The sequence below is a fragment of the Chiloscyllium plagiosum genome, unplaced genomic scaffold, assembly GCF_037043375.1.
Source record: "Chiloscyllium plagiosum isolate Xiang-an unplaced genomic scaffold, Cpla_swu_hap1 HiC_scaffold_18, whole genome shotgun sequence".
Classification (NCBI taxonomy): domain Eukaryota; kingdom Metazoa; phylum Chordata; class Chondrichthyes; order Orectolobiformes; family Hemiscylliidae; genus Chiloscyllium; species Chiloscyllium plagiosum.
In genome coordinates this window covers 56,582,583-56,608,824 of record NW_028270156.1, presented here as the reverse complement: position 1 = coordinate 56,608,824, position 26,242 = coordinate 56,582,583, and the positions used below count along the sequence as shown (strand labels likewise).

Sequence of the window (26,242 nt, the reverse complement as noted above, 5' to 3'; positions counted from 1 at the left end):
ATACAAGTCTTACTTTGATCATCTCAAACTAAGATTTTTGCAGCCTTCTGATTTACAGAATATAGCATGATATCAGAAAAACACCTATAAGAATGAAACCATGATCCTCAAATCTTTCTCGTCATATAATGTACCACAGATACATTTTAAAGCTTAACTATAGCCAGAATAATGACAGGGAAATCAAACTCAGTCTGCCTTGTCTCTCCCAGAGTATATCAACTCAGTGCACAAAAAAGCCAATCCAGAGCCCAACCTAACTTCTGAGATCTATTGCCAGCACTTTGTTGCCCCCTTCTGTTACATACGCGGATTGCAAAAAGACCATAGTGGCTACATTGTTGGTTCTCGTCATCTTTTTTAAAAGCGTTGACAGGTTCACCATCAAATACATGTACAGTACTTAAAGGAAAATCCTTTAAAACACAAATGATTATCACAGATGTCTCTCTATCAGCACAGACAAAAATGCACGAGAAATAGAAAGAAAATGAGGATAACTATCAAGGTAGTAAAACAAGTGCTGGGAAAACTCAGCAAATCCAGTAGCATTGTGGACAGAAAGAGAGTTAACATTTCAGGTTGATAACCTTTCATCAGAACTGAAGAAAGTCAGAAGCTTTAGGGTTTAAGACAGTGGAAGGGAGAAGGATGCAGGACGAACAAAGGAAAAGATCTATGATAGATTGGAGGACAGGTGAGTTTAAATAACAACAAAAAAAAATAATGGAACAAAGAGAGTGATCATAGATATAGAAAAGAAGTTTGAGTCCAAATGAAGCATGAATGGCTGCTCAAAAACCACACGAAAGTAACATGATGAGGTAAAGAAAGGTGTAATGGGTCCAGGATACACAGTATTGTGATATACATTGCTTTGCACTCACACTGCTGATGTTTTGAGGAACTAAACAAAATTTCCCCACACGTCATTGTATCATGACATACAGTACAACTCATTATTTGCAACGTACAGTATATTGCAGACCCCTGTATCAAAGAATCAATACCTTGATACTCAGTGCTGACTGATCAAAGAATGCTGGGTACAAAGTAACAAAAACAGTTAGAAACAAAAATGAAAATTACTGGAAAAACTCAGCACATCTGGCAGCATCTGTGGAGAGAAATCAGAGATAATGTTTCCTGTCAAGTGACCCTTCCAACCTGAAACATTAATTTTGATTTCTCTCCACAGATGCTGCCAGACGTGCTGAGCTTATTCTAGAAATTTCTGTTTTGTTTCTGATTTACAGCATTTGCAGTATTTTTTAATTTAGTTTTTATTAAAAATATTCAGAACTTTGGTATAACAGGCAGGCCAGAATCAAGGTATAGCGCAGAGCTGAGAGCTGTCAGTTTGGATCAGAACCAATGTACGACAATTAGACCAGAATTATGAGCCACTGTGCAATCTACTACTATATGGGAGGGCCAGGGTGAAGTATGGCCATAAAAACAGGTTTAAGAAACTTGCAGTAATAATGAGCAGAGGCATTTAGACATGTCTGAAGACTATGAAAGACTGCTGCTAAATCAGCATCACCGTATTGAAACAATTTCTTCTCTTCTGGAGTAGGAGACGAGAGAAATCTACCACATTTTTGTGTGGATAATGTTTGTGTGCTTGAATTTGTGACTTTATGACTTGGATTGATGGAGATCAAGGATGGTACACCCAATTTGGAAAACCAGTCTTAACACCTCACTAACCCATGAGATCCTTGTCACCAGAGACAGTTGCACACGTGGATTTTAGGAGGTATGGTACATATATAGGACATATTTTGGTTGCTGGGTATGAAACACAACATTTCCTTAAGCAACAGTCCCTATCCCTACCTCATTCCATTCTTTCTTATGAGGAAAATTTCCGTGATAAGAGTAGAAACAGTCCCTGTCCCTCTGTATTTACATTATTCTTATGGGGAAAAAATCCTCAATACAAGCCATTTCAATATAAATTTCACTTTTCTGATACCTAATCCTGACTTATATCAAGGACCCCCCACACAAATCAAAGCCAACCCTGCAAAATTGAAGTGAAAAATACCCAGTGAACAATGTAAAGACAGATTATGGTCTAAAATTGTTAAACTCAGTGTTGAGTCCGGAGACTGCAGTGTGTGAAGTTAAGGATGCAGTGTTATTTTTTGAGCTTGTATTGGGCTTCAGTGAAACTGTAACAAGCCATGAATAGAGAGGTTAATATAGTAAAATGGTGAAGGAAATAAAACAGCAAGCAAATACACGAAACTAAATTGAAATAAATACAAGCAAATCATTGTTGAACATGGAAGTAGTGTTTGAGGCCTTGAACTGAGAATGGAGGAGGTGTAAAGACAGGTGCCGCATCTCTTAAATTTGCCTTGAAAAGTGCTGTAAGGAAGGGAGAAGATGTTAGGGGTGACTGAGAGAAGAATCTGAGTGTCATGGAGAGAATGTTCTCAACAGAACACTGAAAGGGAATTCAGGGAAAGATGTGTTAATGCTGACATCTTGCTGGAATGGGCAGAAATATGGAAGGATAATTCATGGAGAATTTAGTCTGGTAGGGTGAAGGTGAGGTCAAAAGAAACTTAATAGTAGTTCTGGGTGGGTGAGGCAGACATGAGGATAGAAGTATATGAGATGGATCAGGCATTTCCATAGAATCCCTACAGTGTGAAGATAGGTTGTTCAAGTCCACACCAACCCTCCAAAAAGCACCCTACCCAGTACCACCCCCATATCTTATCTCCGCAACCCTATATTTCTCATGGCTAATCTGACTAGTCTGCACATCGCGGAACACTACAGGAAATTTAGCATGGCCAATCCACCTAACCTGCACATCTTTGGACTGTGGGAGGAAACCCAAGCAGACACTGAGAATCTGCAAAATCCCCACAGACAGACAGTCACCTGAGGGTGGAATCGAACACAGATCCCTGGCTCTGTGAGGCAGCAGTGCTTAACCACTGAGCCACCATGCTATCCTGTCAATCACCTTGAGTGGGAATTCTCAGTTGAGGAAAAAGGAAGATATATTTTGGAACTGCAGAGAGGAATGCTTGCATCAACTGACTAGAAACTAAGATGGAGAATCTAGTACAGTGAAATGGACTTCTTACAGAAGCTGGGTATGAAGCAGTGTGGTTGAGACAGCTGTGGAACAGCATAGATCTGTTTTTTGCATTAGCCAACTGCCTAGTTTTAAAGTGGTGAAAGAAATGTTGCAGAAGGGGAGAGAGGAGTCAAAGATGAATCAGGTGAAGGTGAGAGAAATGTGAGAATTGGAAACAAAAACCAAATTTTTACTTCATGATGAGGGTGAAGGGTGACACTGATATACTGGACAAAGAAAAGAATGGGACTGGAGTAGCACTAGAATGAATAATAATCTACCTATCTCACACAAAGACAGGTGTATCTGGAGTGGAGATGAAAAGGGCTGATTGGGCTTCATTTGAGGAAGAAGCAGAGAGCTTTAAAATTGTCCTGGTGGGGAATGAAGGTAGAAGGATTGGACTTCCATAGTAAACAGGTGGCAATTAGGGTTAGGAAACTGGAAACGGTTGAAATGACATAGGACATCAAAAGAGTCAAAAATGTACATAAGAATAGAAGAGGAGAAAAAAAAAATTTGAAACTGCAATAAAAAGTAGTAAGTTCAGGCAGGAACAGAGTGAAATAATGAGGTAGCCAGAGCAGTCCTGTTTATGGATTTTGGAAAGGAGGCAGAAGCATGCAGAGAGGGATTGGGGAACTATGAAGTTGTAGGCAGTGAAGGGAAGAACTCCAGAAAATATGAGGTGTTCAATAGAGTGGCTTTATGTTCAGTATGGTGTTGTGGCCTAGACAGAGATACACATGATATGTTGTGGTTCTGTTCGCCGAGCTGGGAATTTGTGTTGCAGGCGTTTCGCTCCCTGTCTAGGTGACATCCTCAGTGCTTGGGAGCCTCCTGTGAAGCGCTTCTGTGATGTTTACTCCGGCATTTATTGTGGTTTGTCTCTGCCGCTTCCGGTTGTCAGTTCCAGCTGTCCGTTGCAGTGGTCAGTATATTGGGTCCAGGTCGATGTGCTTATTGATTGAATCTGTGGATGAGTGCCATGCCTCTAGGAATTCCCTGGCTGTTCCCTGTTTGGCTTGCCCTATAATAGTAGTGTTGTCCCAGTCGAACTCATGTTGCTTGTCATCTGCTTGTGTGGCTACTAAGGATAGCTGGTCGTGTCGTTTCGTGGCGAATTGGTGTTCATGGATGCAGATCGTTAGCTGTCTTCCTGTTTGTCCTATGTAGTGTTTTGTGCAGTCCTTGCATGGGATTTTGTACACTACATTGGTTTTGCTCATGCTGGGCATCGGGTCCTTCATTCTGGTGAGTTGTTTTCTGAGAGTGGCTGTTGGTTTGTGTGCTGTTATGAGTCCTAGTGGTCGCAGTAGTCTGGCTGTCAGTTCGGAAATGCTCTTGATGTATGGTAGCGTGGCTAGTCCTTTGGGTTGCGGCATGTCCTCGTTCCGTTGTCTTTCCCTTAGGCATCTGTTGATGAAATTGCGCGGGTATCCGTTTTTAGCAAATACATTGTAGAGGTGTTCTTCTTCCTCTTTTTGCAGTTCTGGTGTACTGCAGTGTGTTGTGGCCCTTTTGAACAGTGTCTTGATGCAACTTCTTTTGAGTGTGTTGGGGTGGTTGCTTTCGTAGTTTAGGACTTGGTCTGTGTGTGTGGCTTTCCTGTATACCTTTGTGGTGAATTCTCCATTCAGTGTTCTCTGTACCATCACGTACAGGAATGGGAGTTGGTTGTCCTTTTCTTCCTCTCTAGTGAATTGGATTCCTGTGAGTGTGGCGTTGATGATCCGGTGTGTGTTCTCTATTTCTGTGTTTTTAATTATTACAAAGGTGTCATCCACATATCTGACCCAGAGTTTGGGTTGAATTTGCGGTAAGACTGTTTGTTCTAATCTTTGCATTACCACTTCTGCTATGAGTCCAGAGATGGGTGAGCCCATGGGTGTGCCGTTGATTTGTTCATATATTTGGTTGTTGAACGTGAAGTGTGTTGTGAGGCACAGGTCCAGTAGTTTGAGTATGCCGTCTTTGTTGATAGGTTCATCGTCCTGTTGTCTGTTCTATCAGAGAGGGAAGACAGCTAACGATCCGCATCCATGAACACCAACTCGCCACAAAACAACACGACCAGCTATTCTTAGTAGCCACACATGCAGATGACAAGCAACATGAGTTCGACTGGGACAACACTACTATTATAGGACAAGCCAAACAGGGAATAGCCAGGGAATTCCTAGAGGTATGGCACTCATCCACAGATTCAATCAATAAGCACATCGACCTGGACCCAATATACCGGCCACTGCAACGGACAGCTGGAACTGACAACCGGAAGCGGCAGAGACAAACCACTATAAATGCCAGAGAAAAAATCACAGAAGCGCTTCACAGGAGGATCCCAAGCACTGAGGATGTCACCTAGACAGGGAACAAAACGTCTGCAACACAAATTCCCAGCTCGGCGAACAAAACCACAACAACGAGCACCCGAGCTACAAATCTTCTCACAAACTTTGAATATACATGATATCACTGAAGTAGGCAAATTATTAAATCGCAATCGAAGTGAATCATTACACATTTGACAATGGCAGCATTTTTCATCTTAAACTGGATTCAATATCACATACAAACTGTTTTCTCTCCTAGATACAGAGCATGCCTTTGTCAGGCTCATACAGTTAGGAGAAATAGGGGCAGTCAAAGCCATACAAGGAATCCACAATCTACATTTTGAGTGAGAAATTAAATCTAATGTGTTTAGATCAGTTATGGAGGTTGACCAAGTTAACATTTTAATTTCGCACATCGCACAGGTCACTTTTGATAGATTATTTTAAAGATCATTGCCAGCTCATTCCAATAAACGTATCAAAAACAAATGGACACTTTAGAAGCTAGTGTCAGATGAACACAAATTAGAATTGATTTAAGTGCAAAAACTTCTCAGTTGAGTCTAAACTCTGATCCATTAAGAAATCAATTTAACTTAAAGGAGCTATACATTTGTTAACCTGAGTTCGATTTTATAAACTGAATGCTGGATTTGCAAATGAGTTACACGATGAGAGAAGGCCATGCTTTCCTCCAGCTGAACTTCAACAGAAAGTATCTTTGTGTGAGCACAAGGCACAAACTGAATCAATGCAGTTCTGATTAGCAATGTACCAAGAATTCTTGTTGAGTTTGTCACACAGGTGAGTCACCCTTGCACACTGCTGAAAACTGCAGAAATGGACATCAAGCAGGGTGGTTCTGGGCATTATCCTCTTCCTGCTGTCATTTCACTCTGAATAACTTGCTGAACCACATCATTTAGGTGCATGCACAAGTTGGGACTAAGGAATCATAGAAATATACTCTATCAAGAAATCAACATCTTCAGTGGAGGAAGAAAAAAGATACTCATATAAAATTGATTTGGAAGAGATTTCACACACAAATAACAAATTAAAATCAATGCTTCAGTAAGTTAGTGCTATACCATTGGATTTTGAAAATAAAGTTGTAAATTCCGTACATTCCAATGTTTTTCTTTTTCTCCCCCACAATTCTGACTTTCATTAAGGAATGAGCCTGACATCAGCAGGTCATTCAGCTTGAGGAAGATTACAACTGAGCCCAACTGATTCTGTGTGTGACTACTGCATATAGAGCTTCTAAGAGTTGAACAAGGACCTGAATGATGAGAGAATTTAGAGAGAGTGTTTTGATTGCTGCACCGAGGTCTGTTGCAAATACAAGCACACCCTTTGGTACTTACCCATAATTAGAGATCAGCAAACCACCAGTTGTAGAGCCAACGATCATCCCTACACCATATGAGAGACCAAGTTTCCCCAGGGCACCTGCCCGTTCTGACTCTGAAGACAGATCAGTCACAATCATCTGAGCAGCTGGGAGAGTTTAAAAGGAAATAAATGCATTTTAAAACCAGACACAGAAGTAACAAGTCAAAAAAGGAAAGAAGAGAAAAAGTACCATTCAGTACTGTACCTTGCATCCCATGCATGAAGACTGTGGGCAGTCTGGAAAGGAAAAGTAGTGGCACACTTGTTGAAAGGCCCATCAGAAGGTAGGCAAACCCTGAGGAGAGGTATGCCAGCGACAGGGCAGCACGCCCCCCAAATAAATCACCAAACCTATCAGCAGTAAAATAAGAATACTTTATCAAAGATTTCTGTAATTACATTAACAGGCACATAACTACAGTGACAACTGTGGGAACACAGAGAACAGATGGAAATATTTCTAAACATTTCTCCACACTCAGCAGCCAAGATAGATGAAAGGTAGAAATATTTTGGTGTGACAAAAATATAGCTTTAATCTGTAACAATTAAGAAAATGCGCACTATTATTAGATTAGATTAGATTAGATTACATTACAGTGTGGAAACAGGCCCTTCGGCCCAACAAGTCCACACCGACCCGCCGAAGCGAAACCCACCCATACCCCTACATTTACCCCTTACCTAACACTACGGGCAATTTAGTATGGCCAATTCACCTGGCCCTGCACATCTTTGGACTGTGGGAGGAAACCGGAGCACCGGAGGAAACCCACGCAGACACGGGGAGAACGTGCAAACACCACACAGTCAGTCGCCTGAGGCGGGAATTGAACCCGGGTCTCTGGCGCTGTGAGGCAGCAGTGCTAACCACTGTGCCACCGTGCCGTGTCAGTTTGCAAAACAGCTACATTGGAAAGTGTCCTCTTACCAAAATTCCACTTGAAGAGCACAGTTTGCTAAGTTCACAAAGTCACATTTGATAAATTATTTCAAAGTTCATTGCCAGCTCATGCCAATAAACATATCATAAACAAGTGGACACTTCAGAAGCTAGTGTTAGAGATAGTAAATGTCTTAAATACCATATAATTGAGAAATAAATAAATAGTCTTACCATCAACTGGACCTGCTCCAACAAAATATGCACAATTATATTCAGATGTGCTGTCTCATGTCAGTTCCCTGTGTTCCCTTGTCTCTACCAAAAGGGACTGAGGACTTTAACAGCGATCAATCCCTGTGTAACTGCATCAAACCTCAGACAGAGATTACCATCAGGACTTCAGGCTGCTTTTACTTACAATTTGGAAACAGACATACATATTCCAAAATCACATAGCTGTAGCAGTGCATGTTGGGAACATGCAGAATTCCCATTACAGCTGACTCCAAGGGAACTGCCCAGGAAATTGAAAATTCCAATTGGCAAGTCCTCTTCATCTGGAACCCTCTGAAAAGCTCCCTAAAATCAGAGAATTTGGAGGGTTCTGGCATCTAAGTTTAATAGTGACCCAGGAGAAGTTACAGAATTAAAAATCTGCTCTAACTCCTGGACTACTGTTGGAGTGAACCACTGACAGTGCCCAGTTACACCCCCACCCCGATCTCAATACCTCTGTAACCTGACAACCACCAAAACCCCAACCTCCCTCCACCCTGAGCTGACATCTCCAACAGATGAAACTAACCTTGACAGACCCGAAACCACTTCCTCAATTGAACACCCCCACCACACCCTAGACCCAATAACCACCCACCTAACCAACAGCAACACCAACACTAAGCTCCTTCTGCTCATTGGTGACTCAATACTCTCCCCAACCTCTAACCTAATCCAAGCACTCATGTATTTACCTGGCACTCATTCATCTCCCTACCTTCTTCATCCACCTGGCACCCCATCCACCTAGCACTATACCTACCTCATTCGCTTGACTTGACATCAAGGTACCTTACTTTATTCTACAGACAGAAGGGAAAATGTAATATTCTGGTCTTAATTTGACTCCAGTTTTAGTTGAGAAGAATATTAACTTATTGCAGCATTTGTTTCCACTGAGCAGCGCTAGTCCTCAAATTGGAGCTATCAATGATACCTTTGAAAAGTATAGTATTACTTGTTCAGTTAAATAAGCGAAGGAGACAGAAATGAATGATGGACATCTTGTCTTACTTGTTTGTCTCAAAACAATGCCTGTTTTCAGCCATCACTGCCACATTCAATTGCTACCTGATTGACTTGACCTATATGATTATTAGGAGAAAGTGAGGACTGCAGATGCTGGAGATCAGAGTAGAAAAATGTGGTGCTGGAAAAGCACAACTGGTCAGGCAGCATCTGAGGAGCAGGAGAGTCGATGTTTTGAGCATAAGCTCTTCATCATTCCTGACTCTCCTGCTCCTCGGATGCTGCCTGACCGGCGGTGCTTTTCAGGCACTACACTTTTCGACTATATGATTATTATCATGGAGATGTATAGCATGGAAATAGACCCTTTGGTCCAACTCGTCCATGCCGACCTGATATCCCAATTCAATCTAGTCCCACCTGCCAGCATCCGGCCCATATCCCTCCAAACCCTTCCTATCCATATACCCATCCAGATGCATTTTAAATGTTGCAATCGTACTAGCCTCCACCACTTCCTCTGGCAGCTAATTCACCTTCTGCATGAAAAAGTTGCCTGTTAGGTCTTTTTTATATCTTTTCCCTCTCACCTTAAACCTATGCCCTCTAGTTCTGGATTCCTCCACCCCAGGGAAAAGACTTTGTCTATTTATCCTATCCATGCCCCTCATGATTTTATAAATTTCCAGCCTATTCAACCTCTCCCTATATCTCAAATCCTCCAATCCTGGTAACTCCTTGTAAATCTTTTCTGAATCCTTTCAAGTTTCACAACATCTTTCCGATAGGAAGGGGACAGGATTGCACACAATATTCCAACAGTGGCTTAACCAGTGTCCTGTACAGCCGCAACATGACCTCCCAATCCCTGCACTCAATACTCTGACCAAAAAAAGAAAGCATACCGAACGCCTTCTTCACTATCCTATCTACCTGCGACTCCACTTTCAAGGAGCTATGAACCTGCACTCCAAGGTGGCTTTGTTCAGCAACCCTCCCTAGGACCTTACCATTAATTGTATAAGTCCTACTAAGATTTGCTTTCCCAAAATGCAGCACCTCACATTTATCTAAATTAAACTTGTTGAAAGTCTTTAAAAGGAGCTTATATTCTGAAGGATAAGTGTCTTTTTTTTCCCCAGAAGAAAACTTGTTTGTAATTCTTTATAGTCAAAATTAAAATGACAGCAGTGAACTGGAATTTTATTTTAATGCCTCAAACTGTTAACAATGCAACTTCACTTCTAAATCACAAAGACTTGAACTTTCCTCTTTTTCATGCTGCAATGTTTAGGTGCCAAACCAACAACTTCTGGAACCCTCATATGGGAGAAAGCATATACTGCATAAAACAGATGGAAATACTGAAATATTTGACTCATAGATGGCATTACATACTTCATCTAAATAGCACTGAAGATCTTTACCCACTTTCAGAACTGAGGCTCAATGCTGCCACACACTGGACATAACTCTTCCTAATCATCGCTAACTTTAGTTAAATGACTCAGTCGCACACCTGCTGAAAATTGCACTCACCGTCTGCAGCAAGAACCAATTTCTCCTCATAAGACTATTCTGCCATCCCAAGTTTCAGCCAAGTGTATCCATGCAGCTTTCTCTCTATGGCAAGTATATTTTCTCTTAAGTCGGACAGCCAAACTTTGCACGCAATATTTCAGGTGCGATCTCACAAGGCCCTTATAATTTTACTAAAACATTCCCACTTCTGAACTCAAATCCTTTTGTAATAAAGCCAACATACCATTACATTTCTAACATACCATTTGCTTTTCTGAAGATAATTGGGCTGGGTGGGTTGTATGGTGGAATGGAGAAACAATGTAAAAGTGGTCAGTAGTAGTGGAGACTCCAGAATCTGTAGATTTTAGAAGTCTACAGGAAGAATGATGGAGATAGGAATATCAAACTTACAAATTCCAGAAACAAGGTGTTTTTAAGGAGTGTGAATTATAATGCATTGTAAGAGGTCTCCTTGATATGTGCTCACAATTGAAATCTAAGGCAGTCTTGAACTTTACAATGAGCTCGAGATTGTTGAAATAATAAGTGTTTGGCATGAATTAGAAAACCAAGCTGCCTGGAGAGAGTTTTAGCAATAAGTTGGATCATGGAATTAGGCATTCCATTTGACATCAGAGAAGGTACTGAGATGCCAAAAGATGATATTTGAAGATGAGCAATCATGAAGCTATTGAAGATAATGATGATGGCTGTTCATTTAAGAGTTTTAAATTATATACAATAAACTATCATTGAATTTTAAGAAAATAATATTTTTATTGCTTCAGTGACTTTCATGGGCACTGAGCAATTCAGTGATTAGGTTCTGAGAGGAAGGGAGATTCCCTTTGTGGAAGGTAAATATTCTGATCAGAGATTGGAATCTTCAGGAAAATTGGTGATTTCCATACCTAAAACATTATAGGAGCACTAAAAAAAACTGCAGCATTTCAATAAGCCTTCCCCCATCATCTATTTAGATGTAGTGCTGTCAATTAGTTCAGCCTTGTCAGAACTGTCCACATTTCATGTACAAATTTATATTAGATAGGTTGGAAGAATGAATGGATAAGATGAGGAAGGCAGAGAGAGAACTGAGGACTGTTGAAAATACTATCATAAGATGAGTCATCAACATATAGCATAATGTAAAAGAAAGTTAAATTGCCATAAAAATAATTCTGATGCAAGATTAAAGGCTAGAAATCCATTTGAAATTTCTAAGATGCTGAAAATTTTTGAATATTCAAGGGTGATGACAATGGTTTATAGAATTCAAAAGTATTCAAAAGCAGAGATCCAAACATGAAGGTCATAAGCAAGAATGGAAGAGTTAAACATTGTATTTATGATCATGGATTCCGATCATGGATATTAGCAGAACCTCAAAGATAATAGATAATTTGACAGTTAATGGTAGCTTCAATAAGTTTAGAAGTGCCAAAGCAAAGGCAATAGAACAACACTTGGCAGAATGCAAGAGACAGGGTGAATATTAGCTAATTTCCAAGGAAAAAAGAAGTAGCCTGAAACTTTGAGAAGCTGAAGTGATATAATAAGTCCAAAAGCAAAATATTTTATGTGCCAACAGAGTTGTATTAATCTTTGAGTTTAGATATGCAATGATGAGGAGCTCATGAGTTCCAGGATTGAAGCACACAATGTAGTGGAGGTCTATGAGATTCACAGTGTTGAGATGAATTGAACAGCAGTTCTTATAGGGTCAGGATTCATTGTGCAGAAGAGCTCCATGTCATAAAAGAAAGTTTGAAAGAAGTTTAATCCTGGGGAATCCGGTCATTCTTTTTCCTGTTCCGAGACATTTACCTGCCAAATAGGGGTCCTCCCAGGAGCTGGATAACAGCAAACGTTGTCTGAAGGTTACCAAACATGATTGCATCCATCCCCAGCCTCTTCGACAAATACTACGGACAAAACATTTGTGTTAGACTCTGGGACAGTATTGTAAAGTGCTCTAAAGTCTAGAACCACAGAACGTAGTTCTGGAAAACACTTCCATCCTCATATTGGTGAAATGGAAGCACCATTTAGGAAACACTGATTCAGGTGTGCTAATGATTATCGAGCGCTGGTCAACCAAAATATTATCAAAGTATCAATGACAAATTAAACATGAACTTGCTCTGTAAACTGGCAGGCAAAATTAGGCTCAATTCCAAGGAAAATACTAAGCAATTTTGTCATATTTTTTAGCAGGGGTCACAGCAACTAGTCAAAAGCAGCAACCAGTTCCAATCAAATACAACAGAAAACAAATTGGCTACAAAACTGAAAACAGTGTCGTGGTTAAAGCTTGTTATGAACATTGCTTCCTATCTTGTGCCAGTGTCTCACAGGGATTGGAGTGGGTCTGCTGATGTTTACTATTGTGATTTGGACTTGGAATTAGGAGTACAATACCCAAATTTGCAGATGACATGAAATTCGGGTGCTGAGGGAGACTGTGACAGACTAAAGATGCCATTAACAAAGCTGAAAAATGGTTGTGTAAATAAAATGCAAATTTTAATACAGACAACTATAGTGATGTATTTTGTGGGAGTAGAGATTCCATTATACTCATGGAAGACAAAGAGTTGAAGAAAGGGCAAAGATCTAAAAAAAAATCAAAACTACATTAATAAAGCCTTAAAAAGTATAAACAAAGCCCTGGGCTTCATTTCTAAAGAAACTAAATTCAAAAGCAGAGACAATTGGTACCAAAAGTGATAAAATGTTGGTGACACAACGTGTGTGTACCATTCCAGTTGTCATACAAAGAATGTAGAAGTATTACAAATGCACAAGACTAGTATACAAAATCAACACTAGAAATGAAAGGATGCAATTATGCCAGGAAAAACTGATCAGGCTGGAGCTCACATTTCTAGAAAAAGTTCCGAAATGACCTGAGAGAGTCAAAAAATATGAACAATTTAAAAAAAGTTAATGCAGACAAATATTTATCCTTAAGTGGAATTCCAAAACTAAGGGTCAAAAACATGATATATTTGTATATAGAATACTGAATTCAGGAGAAACCTGTTCCGAGTGTTTCAAATATGGAATTTATGACCAACTAGGAATCATTCAGATTAGTTGCATAAGATTAGTTTAAAGGGAATCTAGATGAAAACATGAGGGAGAAAGGAGTGGAGGATACATTGATAAATTGATCAAAGTAAGATGGGAGCAAACCAGTATAAAGTATACATACAGGCACAGGCCTGTTGGACAGATTGGACTGTTCCTATATTGTAAAATTCAATGGAATTCTGCCCTGCTCTATGTCTCTTCCTCTAGCAATATGTCATGGAACCAACCAGGGAGTAGGCTGTCTTAGATCTGGTAAAGGGTAATGAGGCAGTTTTAACCAATGACCTCAAGTAAAAGTCCCCTAGGGTGGAGTGATCAAAACACAATAGAATCTAACATTCAGTTCGACAGTGAGAAACGTGGTTTGTAAACAATTGCGTTTAATTAATACGAAGGGAATTACAATAAAACCAGGATAGAGTTAGCTAAAGGGAACTGGGCGGATAGATTAGCAGGAATGACAGTAAGAAAATAGTGGCAGACATATAATGAAGTAATTCATGATTGAAATAACTCAACAGAACTGAAGTTGTATCCTTAATCTGTAGAGGTTTTCTAGTAAAGATTTGCAGTCTAGCTGAGATCTTACATAAACTTAAGGATTGGACACCAGAGCGAATTTTGCTATAGACTGATTCCACAATCATTGATACAACTGTGCCAGTATCAACCTCCGTTAGAACCAGGTGACAATTTAACCAGATGTTTATTTTGATTGTTATGAAGAAATTGAACTATTCCAAACCAGATGTATGTGTTCCTTCCGGAATGTGCACTCTCCTAAATACCAGCGTAAGAGTGACCTTATTCAATTCAAGCCGAGTGGGACTCTTTGCTGTCTTGAGTCTGCATACTGGCAGCAACTACAACGGCCTGCTAGCTCAGATCTTCAAGAAAATTTTAACCGTTTGTCCATGGCTTGGCTTGTTTTGGGGTTTTGTTGCGGGCTGACCTCAAGTCCATCTGTTCAGGCTGTTCCTGATGACGCTATGCAATTGCCTTCACTCAAGTGATGTTCCACAAGTTCAGTGAGCCTGGTGAGGATATCCATTTCTGTTGGGATACCCTGTAACTCAGAAGCTCAACTTGCCACATTTTCTAGTGACAAAGCCAATTGTAGTGCCTGTTTGAAATCCAGTTGTCTTCAGCTAGTAGGCACTTTCATATGGTTGCATCATTAATCCCACATACCAAACAGTCTCTCAGCATCTCACTTAGATTTAAACCAAAATCATACGCCTCTGCCAGTCATCTTAACCTTGTCAAAATACGGATCCTCCTAGTTCTTGAACTGCTGAGTAAAATGGTTAGCTTCTCAGAATTTGAGGAGGCTTGGGGTTTTAATACTCCTTAGCTAAATCTGTCAACTCTTGGAAGTTTTTAGTATCTGGTGCCTCAGAGAAAGTTAGGGTCCTAAAGGTTGAAAAAGCTGTGGTTCCACATGCTGTCAAGAGAATTACTCATTTCTTTTCGTCTTCCCAAATGTCATTTTCCCAGAAAGAATAACACATTCTTTCCACATAATGGGCCAATCTTTGATGGTAGGATCAAATGAGTCAAGCTTCCCAAATAGTAGCATTATGCCAGAAATGCTTACCCCAAATCAAAGATGACTGTTGTGAGTGAATCTATACAGTGGCATATTTTTCTTCTTGTTGCTACTGAAATAACTCCATGATAGCCAGTATCCCAACACCAAGTCATCTTTTTACTTAGGTGTATACTCTATTATACTGATCCAGCTAACTCAGAACCAGCTCCTAGAGTGAACAGAACCCCTGACATTCCTGTTCCTGTCAGCCAGGACTCTTATTGGACCAACTTAACAGCCCCATTCAGGGAACACCTATTTTATGAGGTCCTCCCGGCTGACCTCATTCAAATTACTACAATAACTCTCATCAAAAATACATCCCAGGGTGGAGGAAAGAATCTAAGATAAAGGATAGACCAACCACATGCCACTGTATATGTCCAGTTCTATTTCATTAATTCTGTCCTCACCTCATTGTAATTTTCTTAATGTAAGTTAAACACAATGGCACAACAGGATCTTGATCAGATGGGCTAATAGGCCAAGGACTGGCAGATGGAATTCAATTTAGATAAATATGAGGTACTCTACTTTGGAAAGGCACATCAGAGTGGAACTTATACATTTAGTGGTAAGGTCCTAGGGAATGTTGCTGAACAAGGAGACCTTGGAGTGCAGGTTCATAGTTCCTTGAAAGTGGAGTCACAGGTAGATAAGATAGTGAAGAAGGTGATTGGTATGCTTTCCTTTATTGGTCAGAGCATTGAGTATAGGAGTTGGGAGGTCATGTTGCAGCTATACAGGACATTGGTTCAGCCACTTTTGGAATACTGCATGCAATTCTGGTCTCTCTTATTTAAGAAGGATGTTGTGAAACTTGAAAGGGTTCAGAAAAGACTTACAAGGATGTTGTAAGGGTTGAAGGGTTTGAGCTATTGGGAAGAGACTGAGCAGGTTGGTAGTATTTTCCCTGGAGCATCGGAGGCTGAGCGGTGACCTGAGAGGGGTTTAGGAAATCATGAGGAGCATGGATAGGATAAATAGACAAGGTCTTTACCCTGAGGTGAGGAAGTCCAAAACTAGAGGGCACAAGTTTAGGGTGAAAGGGGAAAGATTTAAAAGGGACCTAAGGGACAACGTTTTCATGCACAGGGTGGTGTGTGTATGGAATGAGCTGCCAGAGGAAGTAGTGGAGGCTGGTACAATTACAACATTTAAAAGGCATCTGGATGAGTATATGAATAGGAAGGATTTAGAGGAATATGGGCCAAATGCTGGCAAATCAGACCAAATTTATTTAGGATATCTGGTTGGCATGGACGAGTTGGACCAAAGGTCTGTTTCAATGCTGTAAATCTCCATGACTCTATGTTTACAATCCAAGGCTAACCAAGAAAATTAAGGAGAGTATTCAGTTGAAGAGCATAAAATGAGGCAAAAGTCATTGAGAGCCCCAATTTATAACCCAGCAAAGAAGGACTAAAAAGATAAGGACAGAGAATATGAACTACAAGGTCAAACTAATGAGGATTACAAAAACTGAAAAACTGTCAAGAAGACCTTCTTCAAATATGTAAAAAGGATGGGAGAAGTCAAAGTGAACATAAGCTGCTCAGAAAATTAATATTGAAGATAGCTATGGGGAACAAGGAAATGACAGAGGAGTTAAACAGATATTTTGCATCAGTCTTTATGTTGGATGATGCGTCGAACATCCCATTAATACTAAAGAACACGGGGGACAAATTAAGTGCTATCACCATCACTAGAGAAATAATATTAGGTAAACTAATGGAGCTACAGGCGGACAAGTTCCCTGGCCCTGATGGCCTGCATTCTAAAAGAGGTAACTACAGGAGGTAGTGGATACATTGATTGTAATTTTCCAAAAATCCTTGGATTCTGGAAAAGTACCAGAGGATTGGAAATTACCAATGTCTTACCCCTAATCAATGAGAGAGGGAGGCAAAAAAACAGTTAATTATAGGCCAACAAGCCTGACATCTATTGTTGGAATTAATTAATAAGGAGTAATAGCAGAATATTTAGAAAATCAAAATCTAATCAAGCAGAGTCAGAATGATTTCAGGAAAGCAAAATCATGTTTGACCAATTACGAGAGTTTTTTGAGGAAGTATCAGCCAAAAGGTAGAGAGGGGAACCTGTAGATATGTTGTATTTAGATTTCCAGAAGGCTTTCAACAAGATGTCTCATGAAATGTTATGCCATAAAAGGAATGTGGATGTGAGGAATGTTAATTCTGCCATGATCCAATTGAATTGCGGACCAGGCTTGAGGGGCTAAATAACCTTCTGTCCCTCTTTCTTATGATCTCACTGTTGTATCTGATGCTTGGCAGCTAAGATTTTCAAACAACGTTGTGTATGAACAGGTTTAATGTACTTGATTCTCATCCTATGACAAAGTTGAAGTTATAAATCAAAAGAATTATTTTCCAAAACACGTTGACGCATGTTGTGAAAGGCTTTCATAAGTGCACATGATGTGGAGGAGCTGGTGTTGGATTGGGGTGGACAAAGTTAAAAATCACAACACGAGGTTATGGTTCAACTGGCCCATTTGGAAGCACTAGCTTTCGGAGCGCTGCTCCTCCATCAGGCAGCTCATGGAGAAGGACCATAAGACACAGAATTTATAGCAAAAGATTAGTGTTGTGAAACTGAAGTGAAACATTAAACAAACCTAGACTGTTGTTAAGTCTTTCATCTTTTAGAATGGGTTACAGGTTTCGGTTAATTAATATCCCAGAACTTCTTTTACCTGATGAGGGAGCAGTGCTCCAAAAGCTAGTACTTCTAAATAAACCAGTTGGACTATAACCTGGTGTTGTGAGATTTTTAACTTCACAGGTGCAGTGTGTCCACCTGTACATGTTCTAACTAGCTACTCTGCAGATGTAAGGCAATGCTGACTATATTTCACATTGGGGTAATTACTTACAAGCAGAGGAATATTTGTCAATTTTCACTCCATTCAAGCTTAGAGTTAATGAAGCCAATTTCAGTTTTTCAATTCCGATTTGGCTCACATCATCCAACTGAGCAGGCAAGCATACAAATGTTTTGGAATCTATGGTTCTGTATAGCATGACTGTTCCTTTTTCCATTGAGTAGCTCAATGCTCTTCTGTGAGGACATGACCATTACTTAACCTTTGGGCCTCCAGAGGCTAAAGTGCACCTGCCTTACATTCACACTCCTGTTCTCTTATGCCTGTTTTCACACTGCAAGCTGAATCTGAAGTTCATGTCACAGGAGAGCCCTCCTTCAGGAAAATTCTTTTGAGGGAGTCACAGCATCCTTTGGATTTCTTATAATTGCTGCTAAGATGTAAATATTCCCAAAAACGTCAAGTTGGCAGTTTAAAAATCTTATCAAATTATGTCAGGAATTGGATCAGCCTTTTTTGCTGATAATTTGAAAAAATGTTCAGCAATTCGGTTATTTCGTTTCCGGCTTAGTCATCCCAATGACGACTGATGGCTAAAGTAAATATATTCAACTGATTACAAACTTGAAAATGTTTTGGAACTTCTAAAACAAAGGCATTTCAAGCCAAGCACCTTTAGCTGTCAATTATGCCAATATCTCCAACCAATGGGAAATGCCAAGGAAATTTCTATATTTAACATGTATAAATTTAAAACATTTTTGCACACTGCTTTTGTGAGTGCCTATGTAACTTTTACAATGTCCTCCACCTTTCCAGTTGACTGCTGACATTCAAAAGAGTTTTCTATTGTACTGCAAACTGTTGGACATTCTTTGCACTAAATGATAATCAATCACCTGACACATGACACGCAAATAAATCTTCACTCTAAACACGATACTTTCCCTTCCTCAAAAGCAAGGCATTGCGGCTGAAACAGCATACACTGATAGACCTTCTATTATTAAATTGCAAAGGATTACAGCTCTTAGGACAGCTCTAAACACTACACTTACTCAAACGGCTAAGAGGGAAATATTATTTGCAAAGCAAAGGTTATATGAATATGGCGACAAACCGGGTAGATACTTAGCATTTCTTGCAAAGAAAAAAAAGGCCCCTCAGACTATTATGTCTATCAAGGAAAGTACGGGTATTTTGACTCATGATCATAAAAAGATTAATGCGACCTTTAGAGAATTCTATTCTGAGTTATATAAATCACAGGATTGTGAAGATAGGCCGAAGAGGATGCAGTCATTTTTTAAAAATTTGACTTTTCCAGACCTAACTCCGGAACAAGTATCGGTCCTAAATGCTCCTCTTACACCCCAAGAAATAGTTGATGCAATTAGGCACCTTCAAAATGGTAAGGCGCCGGGCCCAAATGGCTTTCAAGCTGAATTCTATAAAGAATTTACAGAAATACTGGTTGGTCCACTTATGGACATGTATAACTATGCATATAGTCAGGGCTGTCTCCCGCCTTCGCTGAAAGAGGCAAATATCTCTCTTATCCTTAAAAAAGGAAAGGACCCAGAAGATTGTACATCATACAGGCCAATATCCTTGCTAAATGTAGATTTTAAAATCCTCTCTAAAACGTTAGCACTGAGACTAGAAAGGATACTGCCACATATTATAAAGGAGGATCAGACGGGGTTTATTAAGGGCCGTAGATCATCCAATAATGTTAGAAGGGCTCTGAATATGATTCAAGCTTGTCATCAGGGAAAGATACCAGGAATAGTGGTTTCATTAGACGCGGAAAAGGCATTTGATAGGGTCGAATGATCATATTTGTTTTACACATTGGAGAGGTTTGGTGTTGGACAGGTGTTTACCAAATGGATCTCAACATTGTATAGTGATCCCAAAGCAGTTGTGGTTACCAATGGATTAGGCTCGGATAGCTTCAGTGTGGGTAGGGGCTGCCGTCAGGGATGTCCCCTCTCGCCATTGTTATTCACGCTAATAATTGAACCACTAGCAGAAGCTATACGAGCTGATCCCAATATAGTGGCCCCAAGGATTGGTACAGGTAAACATAAAATTACCCTTTATGCAGATGATGTTCTTCTATTCCTCAGTAACCCTTTGATGTCCATACCTCGCTTAATCCAAGTTATTAATACATTTAGTGCATTCTCAGGCTATAAAATTAATTTTTCAAAATCGGAGGCTATGCCAATGGGTGGCCTTGCTGTGATACCCCGCTTAGCGGACGGTTCCCTTTTTCCCTTTCGCTGGTCCCTGGAGGGTTTCTTATATTTAGGCATTTTTATTACTTCAGTATTTGGTCAGTTGTATAAGGCTAATTTTGTGTATTTATTGGAAAGGATAAGGCAGGACCTCCAGCGATGGGGAGACCTGCCAATTTCCTGGTTGGGTAGAATAGCATTAATCAAAATGAATATCCTGCCCCGTCTCCTATATCCTATGAGAATGCTTCCGGTGATGCTGCCGAGGACGGCTTTATGTAAATTATACGGCTGGCTGAGTTCCTTTATCTGGAATTATAGGCGGCCCCTCATTAAGCTGAAGAAGCTACAGCTTCCACAGACAAGGGGTGGATTGGACTTCCCAGATTTTAGGAAATATCAATTAAGTTCCCTATTAAGTTACTAGCTGATTGGGTCTTGTCTGATCCACAATCAATCTGGTTGGACATCGAGGCTTCTCAAGTAAAATACCCACTTATTAACCTTTTATTCTCAGACAAGAGGAAAATCATTACAGATCACTGTAAAAACCCTATAATACTAAATACAATCAAGGCTTGGAATATAATGCGGCAAAATGAGGGTAATTCACATAAAACATCCCCCTATGCACCCTTAGTGGGAGCATGGGGATTCCAACCGGGGTTAACAGATGCCACTTTTAAACTCTGGAGATCCAGGGGTATCTCATGTCTCGGGGATTTATTTAAAGATGGGGTCCTGATGTCTTTCGGACAGCAGCGTCAGAAATTCGGATTACCCAATGGAGACCTCTTTCGATACTTCCAAATTCGAGATTATATACAGAAGAAGACTACGTTATTAGATAGTCTTTATAAATCCGATAGAGAATGTAGTGTCCTACGACCAGTGGGGGTATCTTCCGTCAGTAATATTTATCATTTACTACATGATGAAGTATCGGGAGATATGGATAATCTGCTTAAAACATGGGATCAGGATCTGGGACTAGAAATCTCCACAGAAACGTGGAATGATATCTGGGAAAATGCTAGAAGAATTACTATTTGTAACAGAACCCAGGCTATCCAGCTGAAGATACTTCATAGGGCCCATATAGCACCGGTTCGATTGGCAAAATTTAAGGCAGGAGCATCTCCAATGTGTCCTAAATGCAAAATAGAGGTGGGCACTCTTGTACATTGCTTATGGACCTGTTATAAGATCCGTAGATATTGGACTAAAGTAGCAAGTACCCTGACAGAAATTTTAGGAACGGAAATAAAAGTGGACCCCGTATCTCTCCTCTTGGGCTTTTCGAACTTTCCCTCCCTGGACACGTACGGGAAGAGACTATTTTCTATTCTTTCTTTCTGTGCAAGGAAAAATATTTTGGTGAACTGGGTGGCGGAGGGCCCCCCTGGACTTTAAAATTGGCACAGACTAATTATGGAATGTATTCCCCTTGACGTCCTTACAAATATGGTGCACGAAAGACCGAATTATTTTATAAAATATGGCAACCCTTTTTGAATTACATAAATACAGATATTTCGGCTATCCTAACAAGGGCTTTTATTTAATTGAGATTACAAACCTGGCTGGTCCGCGGCCCCTCGGGGGAGGAATCCCGCACGAATACGGGTTTTATTATATCTGATGCTAACACATCCCGAGCATGTAAGAGACTTAAATATACACCCCGGTTAGTTGTAGGTTAGATTAGTAGATAGTTGAGTTTTGTTTGCTTGTTTTTTTTTTCTTTTCGGTTTTTTTTGTTGTTTTGTTTTATTTTGTCAAATTTTGGCTATTGTATATTTGAGCTAATTGTATATCAATGTTTATATCTGAGAGTTTTGTTTATTTTTGTAAACTTGTAAAAATGTTAAATTTCTAATAAAAATATCTATTAAAAAAAAGCAAGGCATTGGAAGAATAGTCAGTTCATGTGAGATATTTTATTGCCTTTATTTTGAACCAATTACTCTCTAGTTTCTTCCATGGCATTTCTGACACTTGGTGGCTGATAAATTGTTTTTCTTGCAATTTGGCTTAAATCTGCTGGCAAATGTCAGACCTTGTTGTAAACATCACTGATAAGCAAAATGTAGAGACCATAATACATTTATCTTGTTCTTTGAAAGCAACTCGAGACTTCATTGACATTTGGTTCAAGATGATACTTCATCTGTTTGTCCTCTGCAGTAACGCTTACTTGATCTCAATTCTGGCAATTGTATTGAAGATGTGTGCTCCAAACCTTGCTGCACCCTTGTCAAGCTGTTTTAGTATAGCCACACTGGCATCTACCTGACATTGTGGAAAATTGCTCTGGTATGTCCTGCACATAAAACGCAGGAAAAATCCAGTATGACCAATTACCAACACATCAGTCAATTCTTGATCTTCACTGAGGTGGTATAAGGTATTATCAACAGCGGTGTCAAGCAGCACTTGCTGAGTGATAATTTGTTCACTAACACTCAGTTTTAGTTCTGCAATGGCCACTCAATTCCTGATCTTATTATAGTCTTGGCTCAAACTTGAACAAAAGAGCTGAACTCCTAAGGGACGAGGCGCAAGAATGACTGCCTTAACATCAATGCTGCATTTCACCAAATATGGCATTGAGGATCCCTAGTAAAGCTGGTGTCAATGGAAATCGGAGGAAAAATCTTTGCTGGTTGGAGGCAAACCTGACAGAAATGAAGATGGCTCTGGATGTTGGAGGTCAGTCAGCTCTGTAGGAGTTCCTCAAGGTAGTAACCTAGGCCCAGTCATCTTCAGCCATTTTATCAGTGATATTCCCTTCATCATAAGGTCAGAGGTAGGGATGTTAATTGTTGATTGCCCACCACCATCTGCAAGTTCTTCTCCAAGCCACATACCATCCTGACTTGGAAATATATCACTGCTCCCTCCATGTTGCTGGGCCAAAATCATAGAATTCTCTCCCTAAAAGCATCAAATAGATGGTAGAATTTTAAGAAGACAGCTCACCATCCCTGCTCTAGGGCATCTATGGATGGGCAATAAATGAGGCCTATCAGCCAAGCCCCAAACTCATGAATTTTTTCAAAGTCACTGGCACATCAGTCTATGCTACTTCCGGAGTTTTTCTTTAATACTGAAACAAATTGAGATTCTGGTGCTACCTCTTTTGTGCCAAGCTCTATTTTGTTTAAAGTTTTAATGAAGATCTGTACCTTGGGCTATGGTTAAAGTTGTTAGTCAGTTTGAAGAGCTGGTTGATTTTTTTGGCAAATGTTTCATCTCCCTCCTGGGTGACATCTTCAGTGTTGTGTAGCCTCTAGAGGAAGCGTGGTCATTGTGATCTTCCCTGAACCTATACAGTTTCGTCTAATGTGGCGGGTGGTTCTACTTCTGGTTTGTTCTGTACTGGTCTGTAGATGGGGTCTGTAGTGAGGACTGCAGATGCTGGAGATCAGAGTCGAGAGCGTGGTGCTGGAAAAGCACAGCAGATAAGGCAGCATCTGAGTAGGAGAATAGACGTTTCTGGAAGCCTCATTCCTGATGAAGGGCTTATGGCTGAAACAGCAATTCCCCTGCTCCTCGGATGCTGCCTGGCCTGCTGTGCTTTTCCAGCACCACACACTTGACTGTAGATGGAGTCTATTTCATTGTTTATGGAACAAGTGGATGAATACCAGACCTCCTGGAATTCCTGAGCTTGTCTTTGTTTAGCCTGTCCCAATATCGTAACGTGGTTCTGATTGAATTAGTGTCCTTCATTGTCAGCGTGTATTGATCTGAGGGAGGACTGGTCGTGTTTTGTTGCAAGCTGATGCTTACATATTCAGGTGGTGTGTTTCCTGCCTGTTTGTCCTATATAATGTTACTCACAGTTGCTGAATGGTATTTTATATATCACATTCGTCCTGCATGTTGTGGGTATGGGGTCTTTTGTCCTGGAGAGTAGCTGAAGAAGTGTGGCTGTGGGTTTGTGTGCTGTCATTATTCCCAGAGGACGTAGAAGTCTCGTTGTTAGTTCTGAAGTGTTTCTAATGGAGAGTAGGGCAGTCAGTGTGTTGAGATGCACAGTGTTTGTACGCCAGGCATCAGCGGATGAAGTTGATAGGGTACCCATTATTGCCAAAGGCTTTGTATAGGTGATCCTCTTTTTTGCAGGTGCTGGGGTGTTGCAGTGTTATGGCTTGTTTAGACAGGGTCTTGACACAGCTCTGATTGTGGATATTGAGGTGTTACTGTTGTAACTGAGGATCTGGTCTGTATGTGTAGTCTTTCTGCACATTCTGGTAAGGAATTCACCGCTGTTTGTTTGTTCAATCAGTACGTTGAGAATGGGAGTTGGTTGTTGGTCACTTCTTAACATAACACACTGCAACACCCAACAACGCCGCAAAAAGAGGAACACCTATACAAAGTATTTGCCAATAATAGGTACCCTATCAGCTTCATCTGCTGACGCTTGGCTTACAAACCATTCTAAGAAGACACAGTGCCCCTCAACACACTGACCACCCTATCCTATATTAGAAAGTCTTCTACATCCTCTGGGAATAATGACAGCACACAAACCCACAGCCATAGTTAACTAGCATTTTACCCCAGACAATAGACCCCAGACCCACAACATGCAGGACGATGTGATACATAAAATACCATGCAGCAACTGCAAAAAACATTACATAGGGCAAACAGGCAGGAAACTTACCACCAGAATCCATGAGCATCAGCTTGTAACAAAATGACACGACCAGTCCTTCCTCAGATAAATACACACTGACAAAAGGACACTAATTCAACCGGGACAACGTTACGATACTGGGACAGGCCAAATAAAGACAACCTCAAGAATTCCTGGAAGCCTGGTATTTATCCACTGGTTCCATAAATGAACATGTTGAAATAGACCCCATCTACAGAACAGTACAGAACAAAACCGGAAGTAGAATGACCCGCCACAACAGACAGAACTGTATAAGTTCAAGGCAGATCACGACAGCACTTCATCCTGAGGTTATACAGCACTGAAGATGTCACCCAGGAGGGAGATGAAATATTTGAAAAAAAAAAATCAGGGAACTGATCAACAATTTCTCTTTTGCTTATCATCTCATGCTTGGCAACTTCAGATCCTCATCTGCTCCAATAATTTGCCCATCATTGGCCATTCATTCCTCTCAAAGTGGTTACGTTGATAATTTATCTGTTTTTTTACAATGTATCAAGCATTTGAATTTTTATGTGGAAAATTAGGTCTTATTATATAACTGGTGCACTCCATACTTTCCCTCTCCTATAGAGGAATTTTTGAACTTGTATTTACGCAGTGTCATTAAGATAATGAAACATTCCAAGGCACATCACAGCATTCAAAACAAAATATGCCGCTAATCCACGTAAACACCAAAAACTTGATAAAAAGGTTTGGTTGAAGAAGTGTTTTAATGAAGGACAGCAAGGTTGAAAGATGTTAGAGTTAGATGATAGGTATTAGAAATCCAGAGTTTGATACTTAGGCACTAAAGGCATGACCAGCAGTCCTGCAACGATCCAAACTATTTATTAATTTTCTGATAGCAGTGATCTTGACCCTGTACAATGTTCAAGTTGCTTACTAACGGAGTCAAACTGACAAATTGCTGAGTCAAGCTAGCTTAGCAGCGTTTTAATATTCTTCATCGCAGTATGAGGACACCTTGTTTCATAGCCAAGCATTTAACATAACTTTGCTTTTCCACGTTTGGTCATACGCAAGTGCAAGAGACACAACACATGCCCTTTCACCTTGTCCTTTGTGATTATTTGAAGCCCCAAACACTTTTTCTCGGTGAAACAATTTACACTTTCAACTTAATATAATTTTCCAAGGTAGCGTGTCCCTACCTATGAGTCAGGAGGCCTGGGTTCAAGTCCCACCTGTTCCAGGGGTGTGTAATAACATCTCTGAACAGGTTGATTAGGAAAATAGTATAATTATTCACTGCATAGAA

The 26,242-nt window shown here is 40.2% G+C and overlaps 1 protein-coding gene across 1 annotated transcript in view; it reads right to left on the bottom strand.

The window, feature by feature from the left end:
• Positions 1-26,242, bottom strand: part of slc67a1 (solute carrier family 67 member 1) — a 119,892-nt gene that overhangs the window by 71,011 nt on the left and 22,639 nt on the right. The window contains exons 2-4 of the mRNA XM_043706113.2: positions 12,326-12,423; positions 7,049-7,194; positions 6,816-6,948 (exon numbers count right to left, since the gene is read on the bottom strand). Coding sequence (XP_043562048.1) covers positions 6,816-6,948; positions 7,049-7,194; positions 12,326-12,423 — 377 coding nt within the window. The remainder of the gene's footprint in view (positions 1-6,815; positions 6,949-7,048; positions 7,195-12,325; positions 12,424-26,242) is intronic.